Source organism: Diuraphis noxia, unplaced genomic scaffold (assembly GCF_037042655.1).
Source record: "Diuraphis noxia isolate RWA-SAM2 unplaced genomic scaffold, SU_Dnox_SAM2 contig0003, whole genome shotgun sequence".
Classification (NCBI taxonomy): Eukaryota; Metazoa; Arthropoda; class Insecta; order Hemiptera; family Aphididae; genus Diuraphis; species Diuraphis noxia.
In genome coordinates, this window is record NW_028301713.1 from 56,521,910 (window position 1) to 56,541,562 (window position 19,653).

The 19,653-nt window shown below is 31.1% G+C and overlaps 3 protein-coding genes across 3 annotated transcripts; 2 read left to right on the top strand and 1 right to left on the bottom strand.

The window, feature by feature from the left end:
- The first annotated feature begins 878 nt into the window (after positions 1–878).
- Positions 879–7,126, top strand: Lis-1 (LisH and WD40 domain-containing Lis-1). Its single transcript, XM_089222993.1, has 9 exons — positions 879–1,061; positions 2,365–2,457; positions 3,322–3,475; positions 3,566–3,869; positions 3,934–4,111; positions 4,179–4,314; positions 4,384–4,539; positions 5,839–6,034; positions 6,092–7,126. Exons 2-9 carry the CDS (start codon positions 2,420–2,422, stop codon positions 6,163–6,165), a joined length of 1,236 nt encoding a protein of 411 aa, XP_089079119.1. The 5' UTR covers positions 879–1,061; positions 2,365–2,419; the 3' UTR covers positions 6,166–7,126.
- A 1,878-nt stretch (positions 7,127–9,004) lies between these two features.
- On the bottom strand, positions 9,005–9,901 carry Rrp40 (exosome complex component Rrp40). The gene has a single exon (XM_015524847.2). It carries the CDS (start codon positions 9,788–9,790, stop codon positions 9,080–9,082), a length of 711 nt encoding a protein of 236 aa, XP_015380333.1. The 5' UTR covers positions 9,791–9,901; the 3' UTR covers positions 9,005–9,079.
- Positions 9,902–16,080: 6,179 nt separating this feature from the next.
- LOC107174039 (protein phosphatase PTC7 homolog) lies at positions 16,081–19,203 on the top strand. The gene is made up of 4 exons (XM_015524837.2): positions 16,081–16,533; positions 16,767–16,946; positions 18,000–18,455; positions 18,817–19,203. Exons 1-4 carry the CDS (start codon positions 16,305–16,307, stop codon positions 18,864–18,866), a joined length of 915 nt encoding a protein of 304 aa, XP_015380323.1. The 5' UTR covers positions 16,081–16,304; the 3' UTR covers positions 18,867–19,203.
- The last annotated feature ends 450 nt before the right edge of the window (positions 19,204–19,653 follow it).

Here is a 19,653-nt window from a genome sequence, read left to right on the forward strand (position 1 = left end):
AATATTATTTTCTATCTTTTTTTGTAATGGGAGGTTTTACTCTAAAATTACTTCAAGATATAGAAAAAAATGATTCTACGTATATATGCGTTTTGTCTATGTTACGACTTTACGAGTGAGCCGGAAAGTGAAAACAAATAGTGCGCTGACATCCTCTTAAGTTGTCCGTAACATTTTAAAATGTTATGCTAGACTGCCATACTTATTACTTAAGATATCTGATTAATATTACAGATTTAGCGTCAAAAAAAAATTCATTTTGATAATATCAATGATAAAAGTTAATTAATTTAGGTGACTATTGTCCATATAAATTTATACAGTAAAATTATCTTATTATAAAAAAGGTTGTTTGTGTGATACAACATATAAATAAATAATGGTTTTATGCCGAGTGGCGTTTGGTCGGTTTATGATGATGGTGTTTTATCGAATGACTTTTCATTGTTATCACGTGTCTTTATGTCGTGTGGTTATTAATGTTCGGGTGATATTTTAGTGCGCCACGAAAAATTCTGAAGAATTTAGAAATATGGTTTTAGTATTTAAAATTTTCAAAAATCGGATTTTGAATAAATGTATTATTAAAGGAAAAAAATAGGTGAACATCCTTGGCGGATTACCTATTAAAAAAAAATAGTGTACTATTATGTATTTATCATGTTGGTTAATCATGGTATTTATCATAGACCTTATAAGGTCTATGGTATTTATATTATTGTTCTGTGATAATAATTTATATAATATTATGTATGTTTGATATTTTATATCAATTCGCTTATCACTTCGATTTTCTCAACATGAATCACTTATTCATATCTACACAAAATGACGCCATATTGATTTATATCACAAAATATAACAAACTGAACAAACATTAAAATATAGGTATAAATGAAAAATATCGTTTTCTTGAAATTAAATTCTCCGAGTTAAATAATAAAAGTTAAGTACATATTTTTTTATTATAAATTTCAAGTTATTTCTCGAGAGATAAAGCATTTGGAATTATTGTGTTTTAGAATATATTATTTTTATATGTTATTTACCATCTTGAACAGGTTTGCTATTACTTATTAATATTAAATAATAAAAGTTTTTTAGATTTAGATATATTTTATTACATAAAACATTTTATATATATTAACGTTTGTAAATTTTGTTATTTAAACCATTGTCAAATCTCCACAAACCTAAATAATCATCTTTACCGTATGTTAGTACCCATTTTAATAATAGTTTTGTTAATTACAACAATACTAGTAATTATAATGAAAGCTCTTTGTTCTGCACTTTGACTTAACTCATTAATGAACAGTCATGAATAAGTTATTTAATAGGCTGTATTTCTGATTAGTGAGGTCTAGGGACATTAATCATATGCTGCTATATCGATACTCAATAAGTGACCAATTTGTACACTGCTGCTATAGTAATGGTATTATATGAAATATCATATATTATTGTCCCCATACTGCTTCAAAGTGACACTAAAATCTATCAAAATGAGTAATTATGTTATTAATATGTATTTTATTTTCAAATGTTAAATATATCGTTATTTCGTATAGTTTCTTTAGTCAGTTATATCTACTGTATTAAATATTATTCATAATAGTAAACATATAAATATAAAGTTAGGATCATTAAATATATTAATATAACCAAAGATTAGGAATTAATAGCTTTTCACAATTATCAAATTTATCCAAAATAGCTAATAATAGTCTACTATAGTTTTTATGCTGTAATTATATTTATCCTATATCATACACTTCACGGACTAAAACACCAGTCTTTAAGAAGTTTGTTCTTTGTTTCAAGAATTCAAGATATTTAAATAACCTAACCTAGCGTACCTTCTAATGAGGCAATAAACTAAAATTACACGAACCTTGTAATATAAACATAAGCGTAGCGTGTAGGACTAAGGGGGCTATAGCCTCTCTAGAATTTTGTTTAGTCTTATCTAACTTCTGTTAGATACCTGAATCATTGTTTTCTAAAGCTTCCCTATAAAAATTCATTAAGCTACGCCTATGAATAGATAAGTGTTCAAAGTTCATTAACTATTAAAAATACCTTCTAAAAGACTTGTGCTTGGTAGACTAACATTTTTCTGAAAACTCAATTATAGATTACTTTTAAATTAAATTTATAATATGGATCTTAATAATTTTTATTAATCAATATATTAAGTTTTAATTGAAATATTTTAATATGTGATAAAAAATTATGTGTGTGTGTAAATAGGATTAATAACTTTGAATATATTTAAAAATTTTATTAAATAATATAACTTGCTCTAAATTTCCTTTTCTTTTACTATTGATATAATTTAATTAATATTTTCCTGTTTTTTAGGTTAAAGGAAATTATAGTTTAAATAGTTACAAATATATCAAACTGTTGGACAGTCATGAAAATGGTGCTGTCACAAAGACAACGTGAAGAATTGTAAGTTTATTTTATTTTATAATAATAAACGAGTTTGAAACCCTTAGAAAATTTATACAAATTACATAATGACAATAACATTCATGAAGGTTGCCACACACTGCAGCGTTGGTGGTAAAATTCTTTTGTCTTGGCGGTGCTGTCGCAGTGGCGGTAAAGTTGAATCTGGCTTCATTTTACCGTAACCGCCACCGCTACCACTGCAGTGTGTGGCGATCTTAACAGAGTATAAAGTTTAATTACAAATAATGATAGATAAATAAGGTTAATTATATTTAAGTCATTAAGCAGATTAATATTGAAGAACAAAAAAAGATTAACAAATAGTAAAATTAAAGATCTATAGAGGGATCCTCATTGGCCATTAACATTAAACTAATAGGTTCATTTTTCATATAATTGCTCAGACATATAGGGACATAAAAATGTTTATTTATATGATTAAAATTATTAAAATAATTATTAAAATTTGAGCATTTGCGTAATATAATTTAAAAATATTGAAAATTTATGCACATTAATTTTTATAATAATATTATTAATAAAAACGAAAGTACATACAATGTTTTCAAAATTATTTCATAGTTTAATGTGGTTATAATATATCTACTACAACCTTCTAAATTATAATAGTGCGGTAAGTTGAATCTTGTGCAGAGCTAAGTGTAAGCTTGTAATACGTTTATTTGGATAATGTTCTAACTCTTTATTTTAGTTATGATATGATATGATATTATTTAGAAAATATTTATCATCTAAATTACTTTTAGCAATACTATTTCTTTTAAACAAAATACTTTTTTTTTTTTATGTTAATTATATTGTAGTGTTCTTAATATTATATTTATATACTTTTGTTTTTAGAAATAAAGCAATTGCTGATTATCTTAGTAGCAATAGTTATCACAATGCCTTAGAAGGATTAAAAAAAGATGCTGATATGCCTGGTGAAGTAGAAAATAAATATGGTGGTTTACTTGAGAAAAAATGGACATCTGTAATCAGATTGCAAAAGAAGGTAGTTAATACTTAATACTCACAAAAGTACAATTGTATTTCAAATAATCATTATACTACTTGTTTAAATATGTGATTTATTAATATTTAGGTAAGCGAACTTGAATCCAAACTTTCTGAGTATGAAAAAGAAATTAATTCTGGAGCTCCAAAAAGAGCGTTGCGTTCCCCGAGTGATTGGATACCAAGAGCTCCTGAAACACACTGTTTAACTGGTCATAGAGAGACTGTCATCAAAGTTATTTTTCATCCTATTTTTAATATTCTTGTATCTGCAAGTGAAGATGCCACTATTAAAAGTTGGGATTATGAGACTGGCGAGTATGAGAGAACTTTAAAAGGTCATACAGAAGCTATTCAAGATATTGCATTTGATGAAAGTGGCAAACTATTAGGTTATTTAATGATAAAAGAAATAAAAACTGGGTTGGTTTTATTTTAATTTATATATATTTTTAGTTTCCTGTAGTGCTGATATGAGCATAAAGCTGTGGGATTTCAGTCAAACATATGAATGCATCCGTTCCATGCACGGTCATGAACATAGTGTATCTGGAGTATGTTTTCTAAAAGGAGGAGATTTCATAGTTTCTTCTTCAAGAGATAAAACAATTAAAATGTGGGAAGTAAATACCGGGTAAGATTATAAAAATATTAAAAATTTGAATTTTTTGAATTTTATTCTTGTGTTTTATCATTTCCAGATATTGTGTTAAAACATTTACTGGTCATCGGGAATGGGTCAGAAAAGTCAAAGTTTCTCCCTGTGGTCAATTTTTAGCTTCATGTTCTAACGATCATACAGTTAAAGTTTGGATAATTGCTGCAACTCAGTGTAAAGTAAGTTTAAATATTTTATTAATAATGATTTGTAATTTAACTAAAAAATTCTTATCAATATTACAATAGGCCGATCTTCGAGGACATGAACATGTAGTTGAATGTATAGCTTGGGCACCAGCTGCATCGTCATCTGCAATTAATGAAGGAGCTGGGGTAGATCAGAAAAAAAATGGTTATGAAGGACCTTTTATTATATCAGGATCAAGGGATAAATCAATTAAGGTATGTAATACATATTTTGATTTATACTCGGTTTAATTCTCCTCTAAATTAAAATTGTGTCATAGTTACTATGAAAAAAAAAAGGTGGTTAAGTCGTGGATGTCGCTCTGCTGTACAGTAGGTTACAAGTGGGTTACTGTAATGGATGGAATTAAATTTGAATCCAATGATATTATATCATTGTATACGAAAACGATTCTGAGCGAAGACAGTTTATCTGTCTAGAATATATTATAGATTATTAATAATTAAAAGAAAATTTTTTATGAATTTCTAGCTTAAAATAATTGTGAATTTTTGTGATTTTTACGTATTTTGTCAAAATTCAAACTTTGAATGCTTATAAAAATTTGTGACTATGAATTTCTTTTATTTTTCAACTGCTGTTGTAACAATATGTTAAGAGCCTTGTATTAAATTTTCAAGCTTTTCTGCCTAACAAATAAATTTTTATCAATATTAATTTTAAAAAAACTAATAATGATCAAAAATTTCAAATGTCTATGAATAGTTCAACTTCAGTCGAAAAGTTTTGAAAATTGCATGGTGGATAGAATATACTTATATAAACATTCGGTGATAATTTCATGTATCTATGTTCATTTTTATTAAAATTATATCAAAAACCGAAATCGATTTTGTCGAAAAATGAGTGTGCATAAAATTTCCCGTTTTCCCCTTAATTTTTAGTTTGTTTTTCTCGATTATTTAGAAAATTATTAAGAATTTTTCACTTGTGACCCCCCAAAGTACCAACTAGATTCACTTTCTGATCGAACGAGGTACTGAAGTAAAAAATCGAAGCATTTTACTGCCCCAAAACGTGATGACAGACAAAAAAAAAACACACACATCATGGTAAAATCAATACATTCATCGTTCCGCTCAGAATCTAAAAATGATTTTCCTACTTATAATTAATGAGCATTAACACAGACTTGATAAAAAGAACCTGGTAAGTTCTATTAAACAGAGAAAGATCCGATAAATGTCATTCATAAAAAAAATATTTTAAATAAAAAAATAAAAACGTTGTTTAATGCCTCATGACAATCTTAGTGGAAAATACATGTAGAACGGTATTTTTTATGGAATATGTACTTTTCTGCCTAGTTTGATTGATTATAATTTTTTCAAAATGATTTTAACAGGTTTTCCAAACATAAAATTACTTTATCTTTTTACGCTGAGTTCTAAATTTGTATTGCATCATTTTTACTGTATAAATATATAGTTGTTTATAATCAAAGTTCAGTCGTTTTGTACTATTATGTAATGAAATGTATTAATTTTTACTAGATGTGGGACGTTGCATCACGTTCATGTTTATTTACTATGATTGGACATGATAATTGGGTACGCGGTTTAGTGTTTCATCCTGGTGGTAAATATGTTATATCAGCAAGTGATGATAAAACACTTAGAATTTGGGATTTGGCAAACAAACGTAATATGAAAACACTATTAGCTCATGGGCACTTTTGTACAACAGTTGGTAAGTTGTCTAATCAATTCCTTTTTCTCACAATTATTTATTCATTTATTTTTACAGATTTCCATAGATCACAACCATTTGTAATAACAGGTAGTGTAGACAAAACTATAAAAGTTTGGGACTGCCGCTAATAATTTTTGTTTAAAAATATAAACAATATGTTCATTATTCTTTGCTAATTTTTAACAGTATCTCCACAATGATGTTTTCTTTTTCTAGTCTGTCATAGAAGTGTAGGTAGTTTATCTCCAAGTTGTATTTGTATAAAAGGAGCACGGCATTTTTTTTATAAAGAAATGGCTCACTTCTTTATGTATTGTAGGTATGTATTATTTTTTCTCATTACTAGTTTTTAATAAAGTTTTAGGTTTAAAATAAAATATTATTTTATTTAAATACCTGCTTTTCATTTATGACAATGTACAATTTTGTTAAAATACTCTTATTTTAATTAAACATTTGAATTTATAATTATTTTTTTATATAATGCTTAACTCAGAGATCAGCTTAATTGAAATGTTTTTATTATTATATTTATTACTATTAATACATTTTTTTATAATTATAAAATCATTAATATATTGGCATATTAAGTTATTAAACTAATATATTAAGAGTCATTGCATCTAAGTTAAATATTATCTTTTGTTCAATTATTAAACAATTGGGTTTTTTTTTTAATTTGTGCTATACCATTTATGAAAATTATCTTTAAAAAAAAATATTAAGTTTAAAAGTTATACTTTTGTTCACTGGTAGTTATTAAACACAATAACTAAAACGTATATTTAAAATCTATACTTATAATATACTAATTATAATATTGATGATTTGTTTAACATAATTTTTCATGAAAACTGGTAATTTGAATAATAATGTAAATTCTTTTAACATACATAAAGTAACAAAAATATTATATAATAGCTGGTAAGTTACAGTGCTTTGTTAAGGGCCGTGGGAATATTTAAGAGTTTAATTATAAAGACTAAAAAAAGTAAATATGTATTAAATTTGTACAAATCGTTGATTGTAGTGTCAAAGTAAAGTATTTTACTAAATATATGATATAATACACAATATTACGACATTCAATATTGTATGTAATTTGCTTATTTTTCTGAAAAACAACCACGCTTACTTTCTTATTATAATAATATGAACATATAAGTAATAATGACTCTACCAGAACATAAACTGTTTCAGTGCCATTGCCCATTAATTATAATTTGTAGTCTTAAGAACCGAAATTACAACTATCTATATCATACAATTTACTGTCTTTTGTGGTTATTATTAATAGTTTCAAATCAATAATTTAGTTTTGCAGTAGTAAATAATCAATTTCTTTTATATTAGTTAAGTTAATGGTTTTACTACTATTGTTTTTATTTTGTTTCTAATTTATCTGTGAGTTATTAACAAATATGTACATAATTTTAAACATCTATAGCCATTGTATAAATTATTACAATTAAGCTTATTCGTAATCAATTTATAAATTACTGTATTAAATTTAAAATTATCAGATTAGTTGTTTCCGTTCTTTAAATACCTATCTTAATAACGTACAAATGGAATATGACTACTTTTGACAAACTAGCAGTGTAACTTGTTGGTGAATGTTTTTATAAGATATATTTATTTTTATTTCATATTTTTGAAATTTTAGATACACTCAAAGAAATTGTTTCTAAATACCAATATTAAATCCCATACTCACAATATACAACGTATTATTTTTTTTGTTAAACATTACAAAAAATGATTGTACTTTTAAATTGATTCCAATACATGTTACTTGCATGATGCATATTAAATAATAAAATAATAAATTCTTTTATTAGTTTTTATTAATTGATCTATAGAATATATGTAAAACAAAAACATAATATTCTGCAATTCAATAAATAATATATGTATGACCAAGAATTGTTAACAGGCCTATGCTCTTCTGTTCAGCATCTTATATAGAAACTAGAAAGCTCTTTTTTTTTAATATTTCAGAGAAATGTACCTTCTGTATTTGTTTATATAATTAATAAATATGATGATGAAATCTTTTATAATTTAGCTAGTTGGTTGACTGATTGATTTTCAAATTTTTGTGTAGCGTTTCATTTGTTACATATCAGGGATTCAAGCCTATTACCCGATAAGTGATGGATTCCTGCTTGAATGGTGTAGACTTGGGAAGGTTTGATACATTTCAATATTTACATACCATACACCCAAATAGGTCTGAGTAGAGATTAAAGAACAGTTTAGATTTTGTGTGAATTGATATTTTAGATTAGAAAGAAAATTGATCTTAGCACATAAAAGCAGTTTTTAAGGATTTTGATTGAACTTGAAATCTGTACCTTAGGTTAGTCTTTTATCAGGTGAAGTTTCCAAATATATTACCAGAGTCATAATATCTTGACTCCATAAAGTTAGAGGGGGGTTATTTTTCCAAAGGGTAAATGGCACATTGAAGAATACATTAAAAAAATTTCATTTTGTTTGCTCATGTGTTTAGTAAGTTGAGGTGACTTTGGAAATAGGTTGAAGCTTGAAAGAGATCTGAATTGGAGGCAAGTATAGCTTTATCATCGGCAGAGTCAAAAGAACCAATGATAATGAGGCTTAGCGTTCATGTAAAAAAGTGCTTCAATATATTATAAAAACAATTTAAAATTAATTGTTATTTAAGAGGGGCTCAGCTTTAGTCCATACCAGGGTCAAAAATATGATGTAAGAGGCCTGATCATCGGCATAAGTTGCTATGTTAGTGCCTCCTTTTTTGTAGGATATCAGATGCATATGTATCAATTAAATTAGATGACAAGTCACATCCTGGAGGAACATCAAAAGATATTGGAAAGTAGAAGGATATTGAGTCACCTTGTCAAACTGCAAATGAACAATTACAGAGGTAAGAACAGATTATTAGATAGAGAGGTGCTGGGGGGCATATAAATAGCTGTTAAATCTTACAAAAAATTATTTTATAATGATGATCAAATGATAAACTTACAATGAAAAATAGTTAATAAATACATTTTATTAAATATTTAAACTTTTATTAAAATTCTTGACTAATTGTGGAATATCTTCTTCTTCTAGATGTTCTGCATTTAGTACAGCATTTCCTATAGCGATTGTTGTTCGTATTGATGTAGTATTAATCCAAATTTTTCCATTTGCCCCAATGACAATTTCATAGGGAACCATCTGTCCAAGATGATAAAGTAATTTTGAATTTGACTTCCTTAGCCTCAATGCATAATTTAAACTGACATTAATCAAAAAACCATTTTCTAACTGACCAAGAATTATGCTGTTAGCATATTCTACACAACTGATCTCAGATTCCATAAATGGTGTTGCTGTTTTAATCTTAGCAGCTACAACATTCCCCACTTTGATGTTAGGTCTATTTTTTTTAGTAGCGTTTGTAAATGCCAAGTATGGAAGAGTAGCTAGTTCAGAAGCTCCGATATCAACTTTATACATTTCAGACGTTTTAGCGACCACTATTCCCACTACAACATCATCCTTAGCCGGTGTGTATTTTTTTTTTAAATATTCTATCCAAAAGTATTTGTCATCTTTGGACCTCAGTACTCCTCCATTACATACGATTATTTTATTGTCGATACTTTTCAATCCTGGACCAATGGTTTTTTCACTTCTTTTACAAGTGTCTCCTTTAAAAACTATATGAGAGACGTCATTCCCCGGTAACACAACGTTATTGAAATCGACCAAACACATCGTTAACTGTTAATTATAAATATTAAATATTAAGTCAAATAAAATCGCATGAGTAATAAACTTTCGTCAGAGAAAATCACAGCAAAAAAGACATATGTTCCGCTAGCAATATTTGATATTTTGATAACAATGTGCTGGGCGCCCAAACAAGTACAAAAACCCGATATAGAAGAAAACCGAAATACACGGCTAGAGGGCGCACTACATCAGCAATAATAATATACTTATACAGACCCGAGTACCGAATTTGAATGATATTTACATGTAGGTACTTACAATTACAAGTTTGCCTAAGTTTCCAAAATCAAATAAACGTTTAGGTACATATCTGGAGATTATTAAAAACATAATCTCAAGACCTCAGGAGCCCACCGCCCACGAGAGGACGGCATCCCGTCCACAGAACACTCGCCAGCCGAGATCACGAACGGCCGGATATAGAAATTTTTTAAAAACACTTACTTTCATTTTGCCGAGCTCTAATTAGTATTAAAATCTTTGTATTGAACTGCACAATTCGAATTTTAAGATAAGTTAGGTAGGCTATAGTAAGGTAGCCTATATAAACTCAATGGTTCAACCGCCCGGATGCCGTGCACATATACGCGGCCGAACCGCATGCGGTTATACCAAAAATATTTATATTATGAATGAAATGTTATTAGAATATTATAAAACTTAGTCGTCTGAGTTTCTTCAACACGAAAGGTTGTTTATTGTTTATAACGGTATAAAATATTAACTACCCGACATCCGTACAAAATGGATTTAAATCATGATCGTCTAGTTCAGTTCTTGTGTGTAGCAGAAGGCCTTGGTAGTTGGTGTGCTCAGTGCCGTAAAAATCATAGGTGCAGGCGGTGCACAGCACTGGGGCCTGCATGGCCCCTAGGGCCCTTGGTGGATAGATGTCAATTTTTTTTTAAATTTGATTCATAATAATTTTATTATCATCTTGTATTTAACTTAATATAACAAAATGTAAAAGCCTGGTTCGTTATATTCTTAGATTTTACTTGGAATCGCTTATCAAAATATTGAGAAAATTTACTAAGACATAAATAGATATGTTGATTATTATACGCGTCACGCGATACACACACAAACTAACAATGTAATCGAGAATCAGAGCAGTTCGTTCTACGTAACTACGTTGTTCAACCCTGTCGATATAATAATATGGGCACACACTAGTTGCCTCCCGATGTCAAAAAGGCCCATCATTTTTATACGAATTGCCTCCCGACTATGAGTTGCCTCCCGACGTACCCTAAATGTTATCATAGCCGAAAAGAGTCTAGTATACTAGTAGCCTCCCATTAGTTATATTAAAATAATTTTCATTGACACCCAAATAAAAAAGCTGAGTGAAAAAAAAATATCAAATTTTGAGTACCTACAAATATTGGCTAAAAAATAAAAGCCTAAGCAATGTTATAAATAATGAGTAATAAATAATTTTTTTTAAATGTCGTATCCCAGACAGCAAATGTTTGTCTAAAATTACTATTATAACATTATTCTATATATTATACCTAAGACTGATGTTTTTTAACTGCACTATTTTAATTAGTAGTAAGATATGTTTTATTTGTATTGATTATTTTTATATTATTATTGTTTTTACCAAGTCTGATATTTTTAATAATGAATAAACAACTGTTTAGTGAAGTTTATGAACCACTACTTAATTCTATATGGGACCTTGAGAGGCAACTATAGTGTGAACATTTTTGGGAGGCAACTCGGATGTAATTATGAACTACCTGGTCATCGGAGGCAACTAGTGTAAATTAACCTTTTTATTTACGATAAAGACGGGAGGCAATTCGTATATTTTGGGAGGCAACTAGTATGCGCCGCTAACATACATTTATACCGAATACCGATCGTCAGACGACAATACGACATTAATTATATTATTTTAACTATTGGCAAATCATTTTTTTGTAACTCTTAATATACAAAAATTAAGATGTTCTAAACTTCTAACAGCTTGTATAATTTTTTTGACAATTCCTGTAACTGTGGCTTCAGCTGAAATATCTTTCTCCAAATTTAAATTAATAAAAATTACTTGAGGATTTCTACTTCCCATTTTCCCAAGAAAGATTAAGTAATATATTATCAGTATAAAGCATTGAAAGAGGTCGTACTGATGAAATAAATATTGAAAAAATTATTGTTGATTTCACAAATGCTAAGGCTCGAAAGAAAATGTTTTTATAATACTTAATCATTATAAAATATGCAATAGGTAGCTATTATATTATAATAGAAATGATTATTTGTTATATGAAAACTAAAATTGTTATTTTTATATTTATTATAAATCATGTTTGCAGGAACAATAATCATATTATATATTTTAAATATTAACTTACATTTATACTATTTTTTTTATACATTTTATACGATTCCGCCAGACCTTTTTATACTTGGGGACACGATGTAGAGAAGATATCTTCTCTACATCGTGCTTGGGGATAAGGTTTATCGATTCCGCCAGCATCGATTCTGCCAGTGCAGGTAATCTAAAATCAACCTATCGATTTTATTTATTTAACTGGGAGTTACCCGTTTCCGCCAAAAGTGTACCTTTCCCTTTTACCCCAATTCACTTTTCCGCCAAATCATAAATTGTTCGATTCCCTTTTCCGCCAAAACCCTACCTTTCCCTTGATATCGTTGCAGCCGCCACAGCTCAAGAGGTGCTAGAGGGCCCCCGCGACGCCATCCCCGGGCAGGACGACACAGCGGCGAAAGTTGACAGGGAGGTCATCTGCGACGTCAGGATATGGGGTTACCCGTTCAGGTCAACAGATTGCCACGGCTAAGATGCCTAAGCACTTGGCCATCCTCATCACCAGGGTCCCGATCGGGGGTGGACCATGTGCCGCGTACGCGCAAGGACCCTCCCTCCGGAGAGGTGCTTTCGATGCCACGCGTTCGGCCACAATGTCAGGGACTGCAAGGCAGCTGACAGAACCGGTGCCTGCTGGAGAGGTGGGGTCAAGGGACACGCTATGAAGGATTGCGTGGAAGCAGACGATCGGTGTGTGGCATGTGAGTCCGCCGGGCTCCCGAAAATTCACCACAAGCCAGGTTCGGGCGCATGTGCCGCCAGAAAACAGTCGGTAGGAGGCAAAACCGGCCACAATGTAAAGACTTCTTCAAATCAACCTGAACGCGAACTGGGCAGCGGAACAACTCATAGTGTTAGACGGCGGACGAAGGGTAAGCGGATGTCCTCATTATATCCTAACCTAACCTGGGAAGACAGGTGATGCTTCAGTCACGATCAAAAGGCCGCCGTGGGCACATCACGCCATACCGAGCTCGGTTACAACAGTCGGGGCTCCGGAAACGGCTTCACCTGGATGTCGTTCCGGGATCTGACCATCTTCAGCTACTACCTGCGCCCCAGTTTTACGATTCAAGAGTTCATCCCCTCTCTGAGTGATATCGATGATGCAATCAGAGCCAGGGGTACGTCTCCATCATACTGGCTGGGGATTTCAACTCTTGGCACGTCGAATTGGGCTCCTGAGTCTTCCACGCTCTTGGAATCTCCTGCAACGCCACCAAGCGTGGGGAAGGCTCTCATGTCATTTGATCAACTGCAAGACTTTCTACTCAGCGCCTGCGACGCCTGCATGCCGAGAACGAGACCGGGTTCCGCAGGCAAACGTCCAGTGTACTGGTGGAACGAGGCTATCGCCGAGCTACGCAGGTCGACACTGGCCCTTCGTAGACAATACCAAGCGTGTCTCAGGCTAGTCCACCACCTGGGCATACAAGATAAGAGCCCAGATTTCGCTATTCCACAAGCCAAGAGGAATCTCAGGATAGCAATACGTGAAGCCAAGACCAAGTCCTGGGCTGATCTCTGCTCTCAGGTGGACACGGATCCCTGGGGAAGACCGTACCGACTCGTCATGAAAAAGTTCGGCATCCGAAACCCAGCAGCGGACTCCAGGGGCAAAGAAGCCCTAATAGCAGACTCCCTGTTCCCTGCGGCCCCCGTCACCGACTGGAACTTGGCACCCTCGGCTGCTGTAAATAACTTATTCCAGGCATTCGAATCGGAGCGCAATGTACTGGAGTTCCAGAGGGTTGTGCCTGACTTCATCATTGAAGAACTACGAGGGGCCACTCGTAGGCTCTCTCCAGGGAAGGCTCCGGGACCTTCGAGTGAGAACCATCCGCGCATACCGCACCGCCTCCGACGAGGCCTCCCTGGTCCTGGCCTCCACGGTTCCCGCGGACCTACTCGGCCAGGATCCGACCCTGACTCTTTGCTGACATCACACCTGGCGAGTCGCGGCCATCAAAGCAGACCGTAAAGAGAGAGGAAAGATCCGTCGACCGTCGACGTCGAGGAGTGGCAACGGAGATGGGAAGCAACCAGGAAAGCGTCTTGGACCCGATCCTGCATCCCATCCATCGGACATTGGCTGGGAAGAACGGTTGCTAGTGCCCCTGACGTTCCACATGTCACAGGCACTAACGGGACACGGCTGTTTCCAGTCATATCTCTATAGGAGAGCCAGAGCCGCCAGTCCGATGTATCTACAGTGCAGGGGCGGCGAGGACACGGTGGAGCATACTCTGTTTGAGTGCTACTTCTGGATCCGTAATCCTCTGTCCATCCACCTAGGGCGCAGACCATGCACAGCCGACAACCTGCAGGATATAATTTGCGGGCCGCCATTTGACCAGCTTCCAGCAGATCCGGATGAAAAGTTAGATATATTAAGGTACGCGGAAGAGTCATTTTGGCTGTTCTATGGAATGGTCGAACGCATCTTCTCATTCAAAGAAGAAGAGGAGCAAGTCCGCCAGGCTGTGGAGGTGCGGCGATGAAAAATGTTGCTGTAAAATTGTTATTGTAAAAAGGTTGTTTTAATATTAGGCAGTGGGGGATTGTCCCACCACTAATAATTGTCGATAATTGATTGTCAGAGGAGAAGTAATGCTAACGCGGTTCCTTCTCTGGCTATCGATACAAAAGGAAAAAAAAATCGCATTTGCTTAAAAACATAATTTAAAAGTATGTACTTTCTAAAGAACACCCCATCCCATACATAATTTTTAATCTTCAATAAGTCATCGATACAGTAATAACTAATAAGTTAATATTTCGTAGTCGAACCACAGCATAGATTTAATCTATTCTGTGGTCGAACTATGTAGTTTATAATAATATAATGTACATTGTATCCAGGCACTGATTTACGCATGTGCAGGCGCCAGGCGGTGCACTAGCATAGGGCCCCCAAATTTAATTAAAGGGACCCTTCCCATTCCATACTTTGCTACCATAAATAAAAGATATTTTTAATAAGTAATAACTAATAAAATGTCTATTATAATTAAATAAATGGATTGAATTTTTTATTGTTAAATATGTACCTATTATTTATTTTTTTATTTTTTGTTAATAAAGGACCCCAAAGTTTACAGTGCACCAACCCACCAAATATGCATTTATATGCAAAATTAAAATTGGTCTATGGATTCAATAAAGTCTGAATCGCTGACATTTCAAACCATTTTATAAGTGCATGTACTTAGTATCACCATGAAAATGCATAAAATTCGTCTCTAGTTATGACTCTAGCCTATAATTAGGTACTAAACATGGATTTAGAAATTAGTGAAGCTTTTGAATCAAAAATTAATTTCGTAGTGTGCAAACAAGTTATCTTTTTGGTGTTTATGCACAATCCAGTACGGCAGTACCGCCTAATACCTATATTTGATAAATAAATACTCGAAAAAGTATTTAGGTATTATTAATATCTTATTCATAGAGGATGGTATAAACAGGTAGTGCCGGCCCCGAAAGTAGAATACTGGGCCGTTCACCTCCCAGTCCGCCCCTGCCGATATGTATTGTTACACTCAATTTTTTTAATTATTTATCAAGAATATTGAATGCTTATAAACTATTAACATTATGCATATTATTATGTACAAGCATAGATAATAATATATTATTATCTATGTGTATAAGTGTGAAATCATACTAGGCTAATAGCTATTAGCTACCTAGCAATAATATTTGAAAAGGGCAGTGGTTCAAAAATCAAAATAAAGCAAATTATTTCAAAAAAATAACCCTAAATCCCTAAATATATTTGAAAGCAGCGCAGCCTGTGGCCTTTTAATCGTGCTACTCATTTCGGAACGTTATCCGGAGCGGAGTTTGCTTTAACACTATGGAGTTTGGTCTTTATGTTAATAAAAAATAAATGATAAGGCCTAAAATTGATAACATTAAATAAATGGTGAATCGCAGCTCTTTTCAGACATTTCTCAATAGTTATTTAGGCTGAGAAGCAAATGTTATTTTTTTTTACTTGTTAAAGTTAAATATATATAACTAACACATTATTTAGTCAACATTTATTTACATTTTAACTTTCCAGCTTAATTGTGTTTAAGTTACCTATTTATATTCGTGTTTTAAAATCAGTGAGCACAATGACAATTTTAGTTTAAGTAAATAATGCAGCAAATAGTTTCTACTGGTAGACTTATCTCCCGTGCTCTATGGAATGGCTTCACTAATTTGGCACCTTCAAATTCTGAGCACGTAAATAAGAAACGTGAGCCTTCATTCCTTTATGCTGTATGTGGTTTTCCTAAAGAATCTTCACGTAAACATCCTCCAGTTAAAGGAAAATTTGGAGATGATGCTTGGTTTTCTGCCAAAGGAAAAGCGACTGATGTATTAGGTATTTTTTTTTTTTTTATTAAGATACATCGTTATATTATACTTTCATCAATTAGCAATTTTATTTAACCATCCGATACCAGTATAAAAATTACAATGTTTAGAAGCATTGAAGCATGGTATGATTGACATGAAGTAATAGTGAATGTTTTTTTTTATTTAACATAATATTTTTGCTCCTTAAAACATATTCTGACTTATTAAATATATCTTTTCTTATGAAATTTTAAATAGGTGTAGCTGATGGTGTTGGCGGTTGGCGCCATTATGGCATTGATCCAGGCGAATTTTCAAGTTTTCTCATGACAACATGTGAAAGACTTGTATCTTTGGGAAAAGTTAAACCAAATGAACCTAATAAATTGTTAGCTCAAAGTTATTACGAGTTACTTGAAAATAAACAACCAATTTTAGGTAAGAACATTTTTTGATTTAAGAATTTCATAAAGCTAGCATTATAGTTTTTCAGTTGTGTACTTAATTATGAGGGCAATGGATTAATTTGATTTTAAAATATTAGAGGCTAAAATTTCATATTAGTTAATATTTCAGGAATTTTTGAATCTAGTATGGTATTAAAAGTAAGATGTTACAAACAAAGTGAACAATTTTAAATTATTAAATAGTAAAAATGTTGGTAATCCAATTAATATGTATTTTTTATAAAAAGTTTAATTTTACCATTCTTCAAAGTTTTTCTTTTTTTTCATTTTTACAAGTAATTTACAATCTGTATCATTAATACAATAATAATATTTTACTAAAAGTTAAAATAATAATTCATTTCACTTGAATCATTAAACAAGTGTCATAGAATAAAAGCCTAGGCTTATTCTACCTACTTTTAAAGAGATACAAATATTCTTGTTTGTAATAAGTTATTTATAATTTAGATGCAAAATAACTACTAAGAGAACATTGCATTTGCATGTGTTATATCCTTTTTAAATGGCAAATTTTCGTTCACTAGTTACTATAGTGTGCTGTTAATTTTAATATTAAAGTGACCCATTATCAAACTTTAGGTACGAACATTATTAATATTCTTTAGTTGGTTTTTTTATGATTTTTTAATTTTTAAATGAGTTTGTGCATTTTTATATATTTATGCTCTATACATACTCATAACTCATTTAAAGATTAAATTATCATAAAAAACCAATAAGAGAACACAGATAATGTTCTTACTTATAACTTTAATGATGGGTAAATTCTCTCTAATATCAAAACTAACATAACTAACTATTAAAACTAGTGAACGAAAATTTTCTATGTAGTACATGTGTAAGCCATAGACAACACATCCTGTGCGATGTCCTCTTAACTATTGGTAATTCACTTGGGGACTTGTGTAATATAATTACTTATAATGTAGTTGATGCATGACCATTTTTAAAATTAATAAAATAATCTAACTAAAATAAAAAAATCCATGTCCACCATGGATTTTATAATCATTATTTTCAGGAAGTAGTACAGCGTGTGTAGTTGTATTAAACAAAGAGACCTCCAGTATTTATACAGCTAATATTGGTGATAGTGGTTTTATGGTAGTTCGTGGAGGACATGTTGTTCATCGCTCTGAGGAACAACAACACTACTTTAATACTCCCTATCAGTTATCAGTTCCACCTCCTGCTCACAATGGTCAAGTATTAAGTGACAGCCCAGACTCGGCGGATACTTCGGATTTTGCTGTTGAGAATGGAGATGTCATTCTTTTAGCCACTGATGGAGTTTTTGATAATGTTCCTGACCATTTGTTGTTAAAAGAATTAAGTCAAATTGAAGGTGTTCGTGATCCTTTAAAATTGCAATGTGCTGCCAACACAATTGCATGGATGGCTAGAATATTAGCCTTTGATAGGTCTTTCTTATCACCGTTTGCACTTTCTGCTCAAGCAAATGGAATTAATACTGTCGGTATGTTAATATTATTAATTATAAAAAATAAAATAATATAATAATATTAAATAGGAATTATATAATATTAAGCTGAACTGAGTGCCCAAAGCAATGTACTTATGGAATTTTATATCTTAAAACTGGAATTTGCTTGAGCTCTCAAGTTTTACCCAATATTAATTGGTAAAATCTTTCTAAGCACTTAAAAAAAAAAAATGTTACTTCATGGTAATATTTTTAAATTCTTCTTATATAATTGTTAAATTATTATTCATTCCAATTCAATTAATAGTATATACATACGTTTTGATATGAAAATCTGTATTTTTTTAATTAATCTATATTTAATTAACTAGTTGTATTTATTGTATTGTGATAGGTGGAAAACCGGATGACATCACTGTGCTTCTAGCAACTATTGCCATGTGAATGTATGAAAAAATACTAGAAAATAGATTGAAATTATACTTGTTAGTGAACAGCTAGCTTTTTTTAAAATTTACTCCATCATTTGTAATACCCCGTGTAATACATTTACCGTCAATGAATTATGTTATAGTGTAAAAAGTATTTGAAACTACAGATTTATCAAAATGAACAAGTGTGTTGCATATTATGTTTTTGCACATTTGTTATGCATAAACATTTTTTAATTAAAAAAATTTATGTTTATCAGATTATATGTAAATATTATTGTATATATAAATTAAAAGAAATTGAAATAAAATCAGTTTTAACAATATAAAATTGTTAAATATGTGTATGATACTTTTGTAATTCTATACAACCTCTTTCATCAAATTATTGATTTACAATGTTTTTTTTTACACTTTTTGGAGTAATAAAAGTGTATTCATCTTTTATATTGAATTATGGATTCTAGTAGAAAATTAGATCTAGTTGGTACTAAGGGTTTAAGGCTAGAAAGCTGTATTTTCTTAATTATAAATGGAAGCAGGAATATTAATTTTGATTTTTGTAAAAATAATATAAGAACATAAGAATTTAACTATTTATTTAATTACTGACATTTTCTCAACACTATAAGTACTAACTACTATTAAATTATTAAAAAGTGTTAATACTTTTGGAGTTTTAAAGATAATTGCAATTTTTTTATCTAACCTAGCCTCTGAGAAGGTTATAATTCTTTAAGGGATTATTTAATGTTGTCAATTATAATAAACATCACATAATTAGCCTGCACATGTTTGTG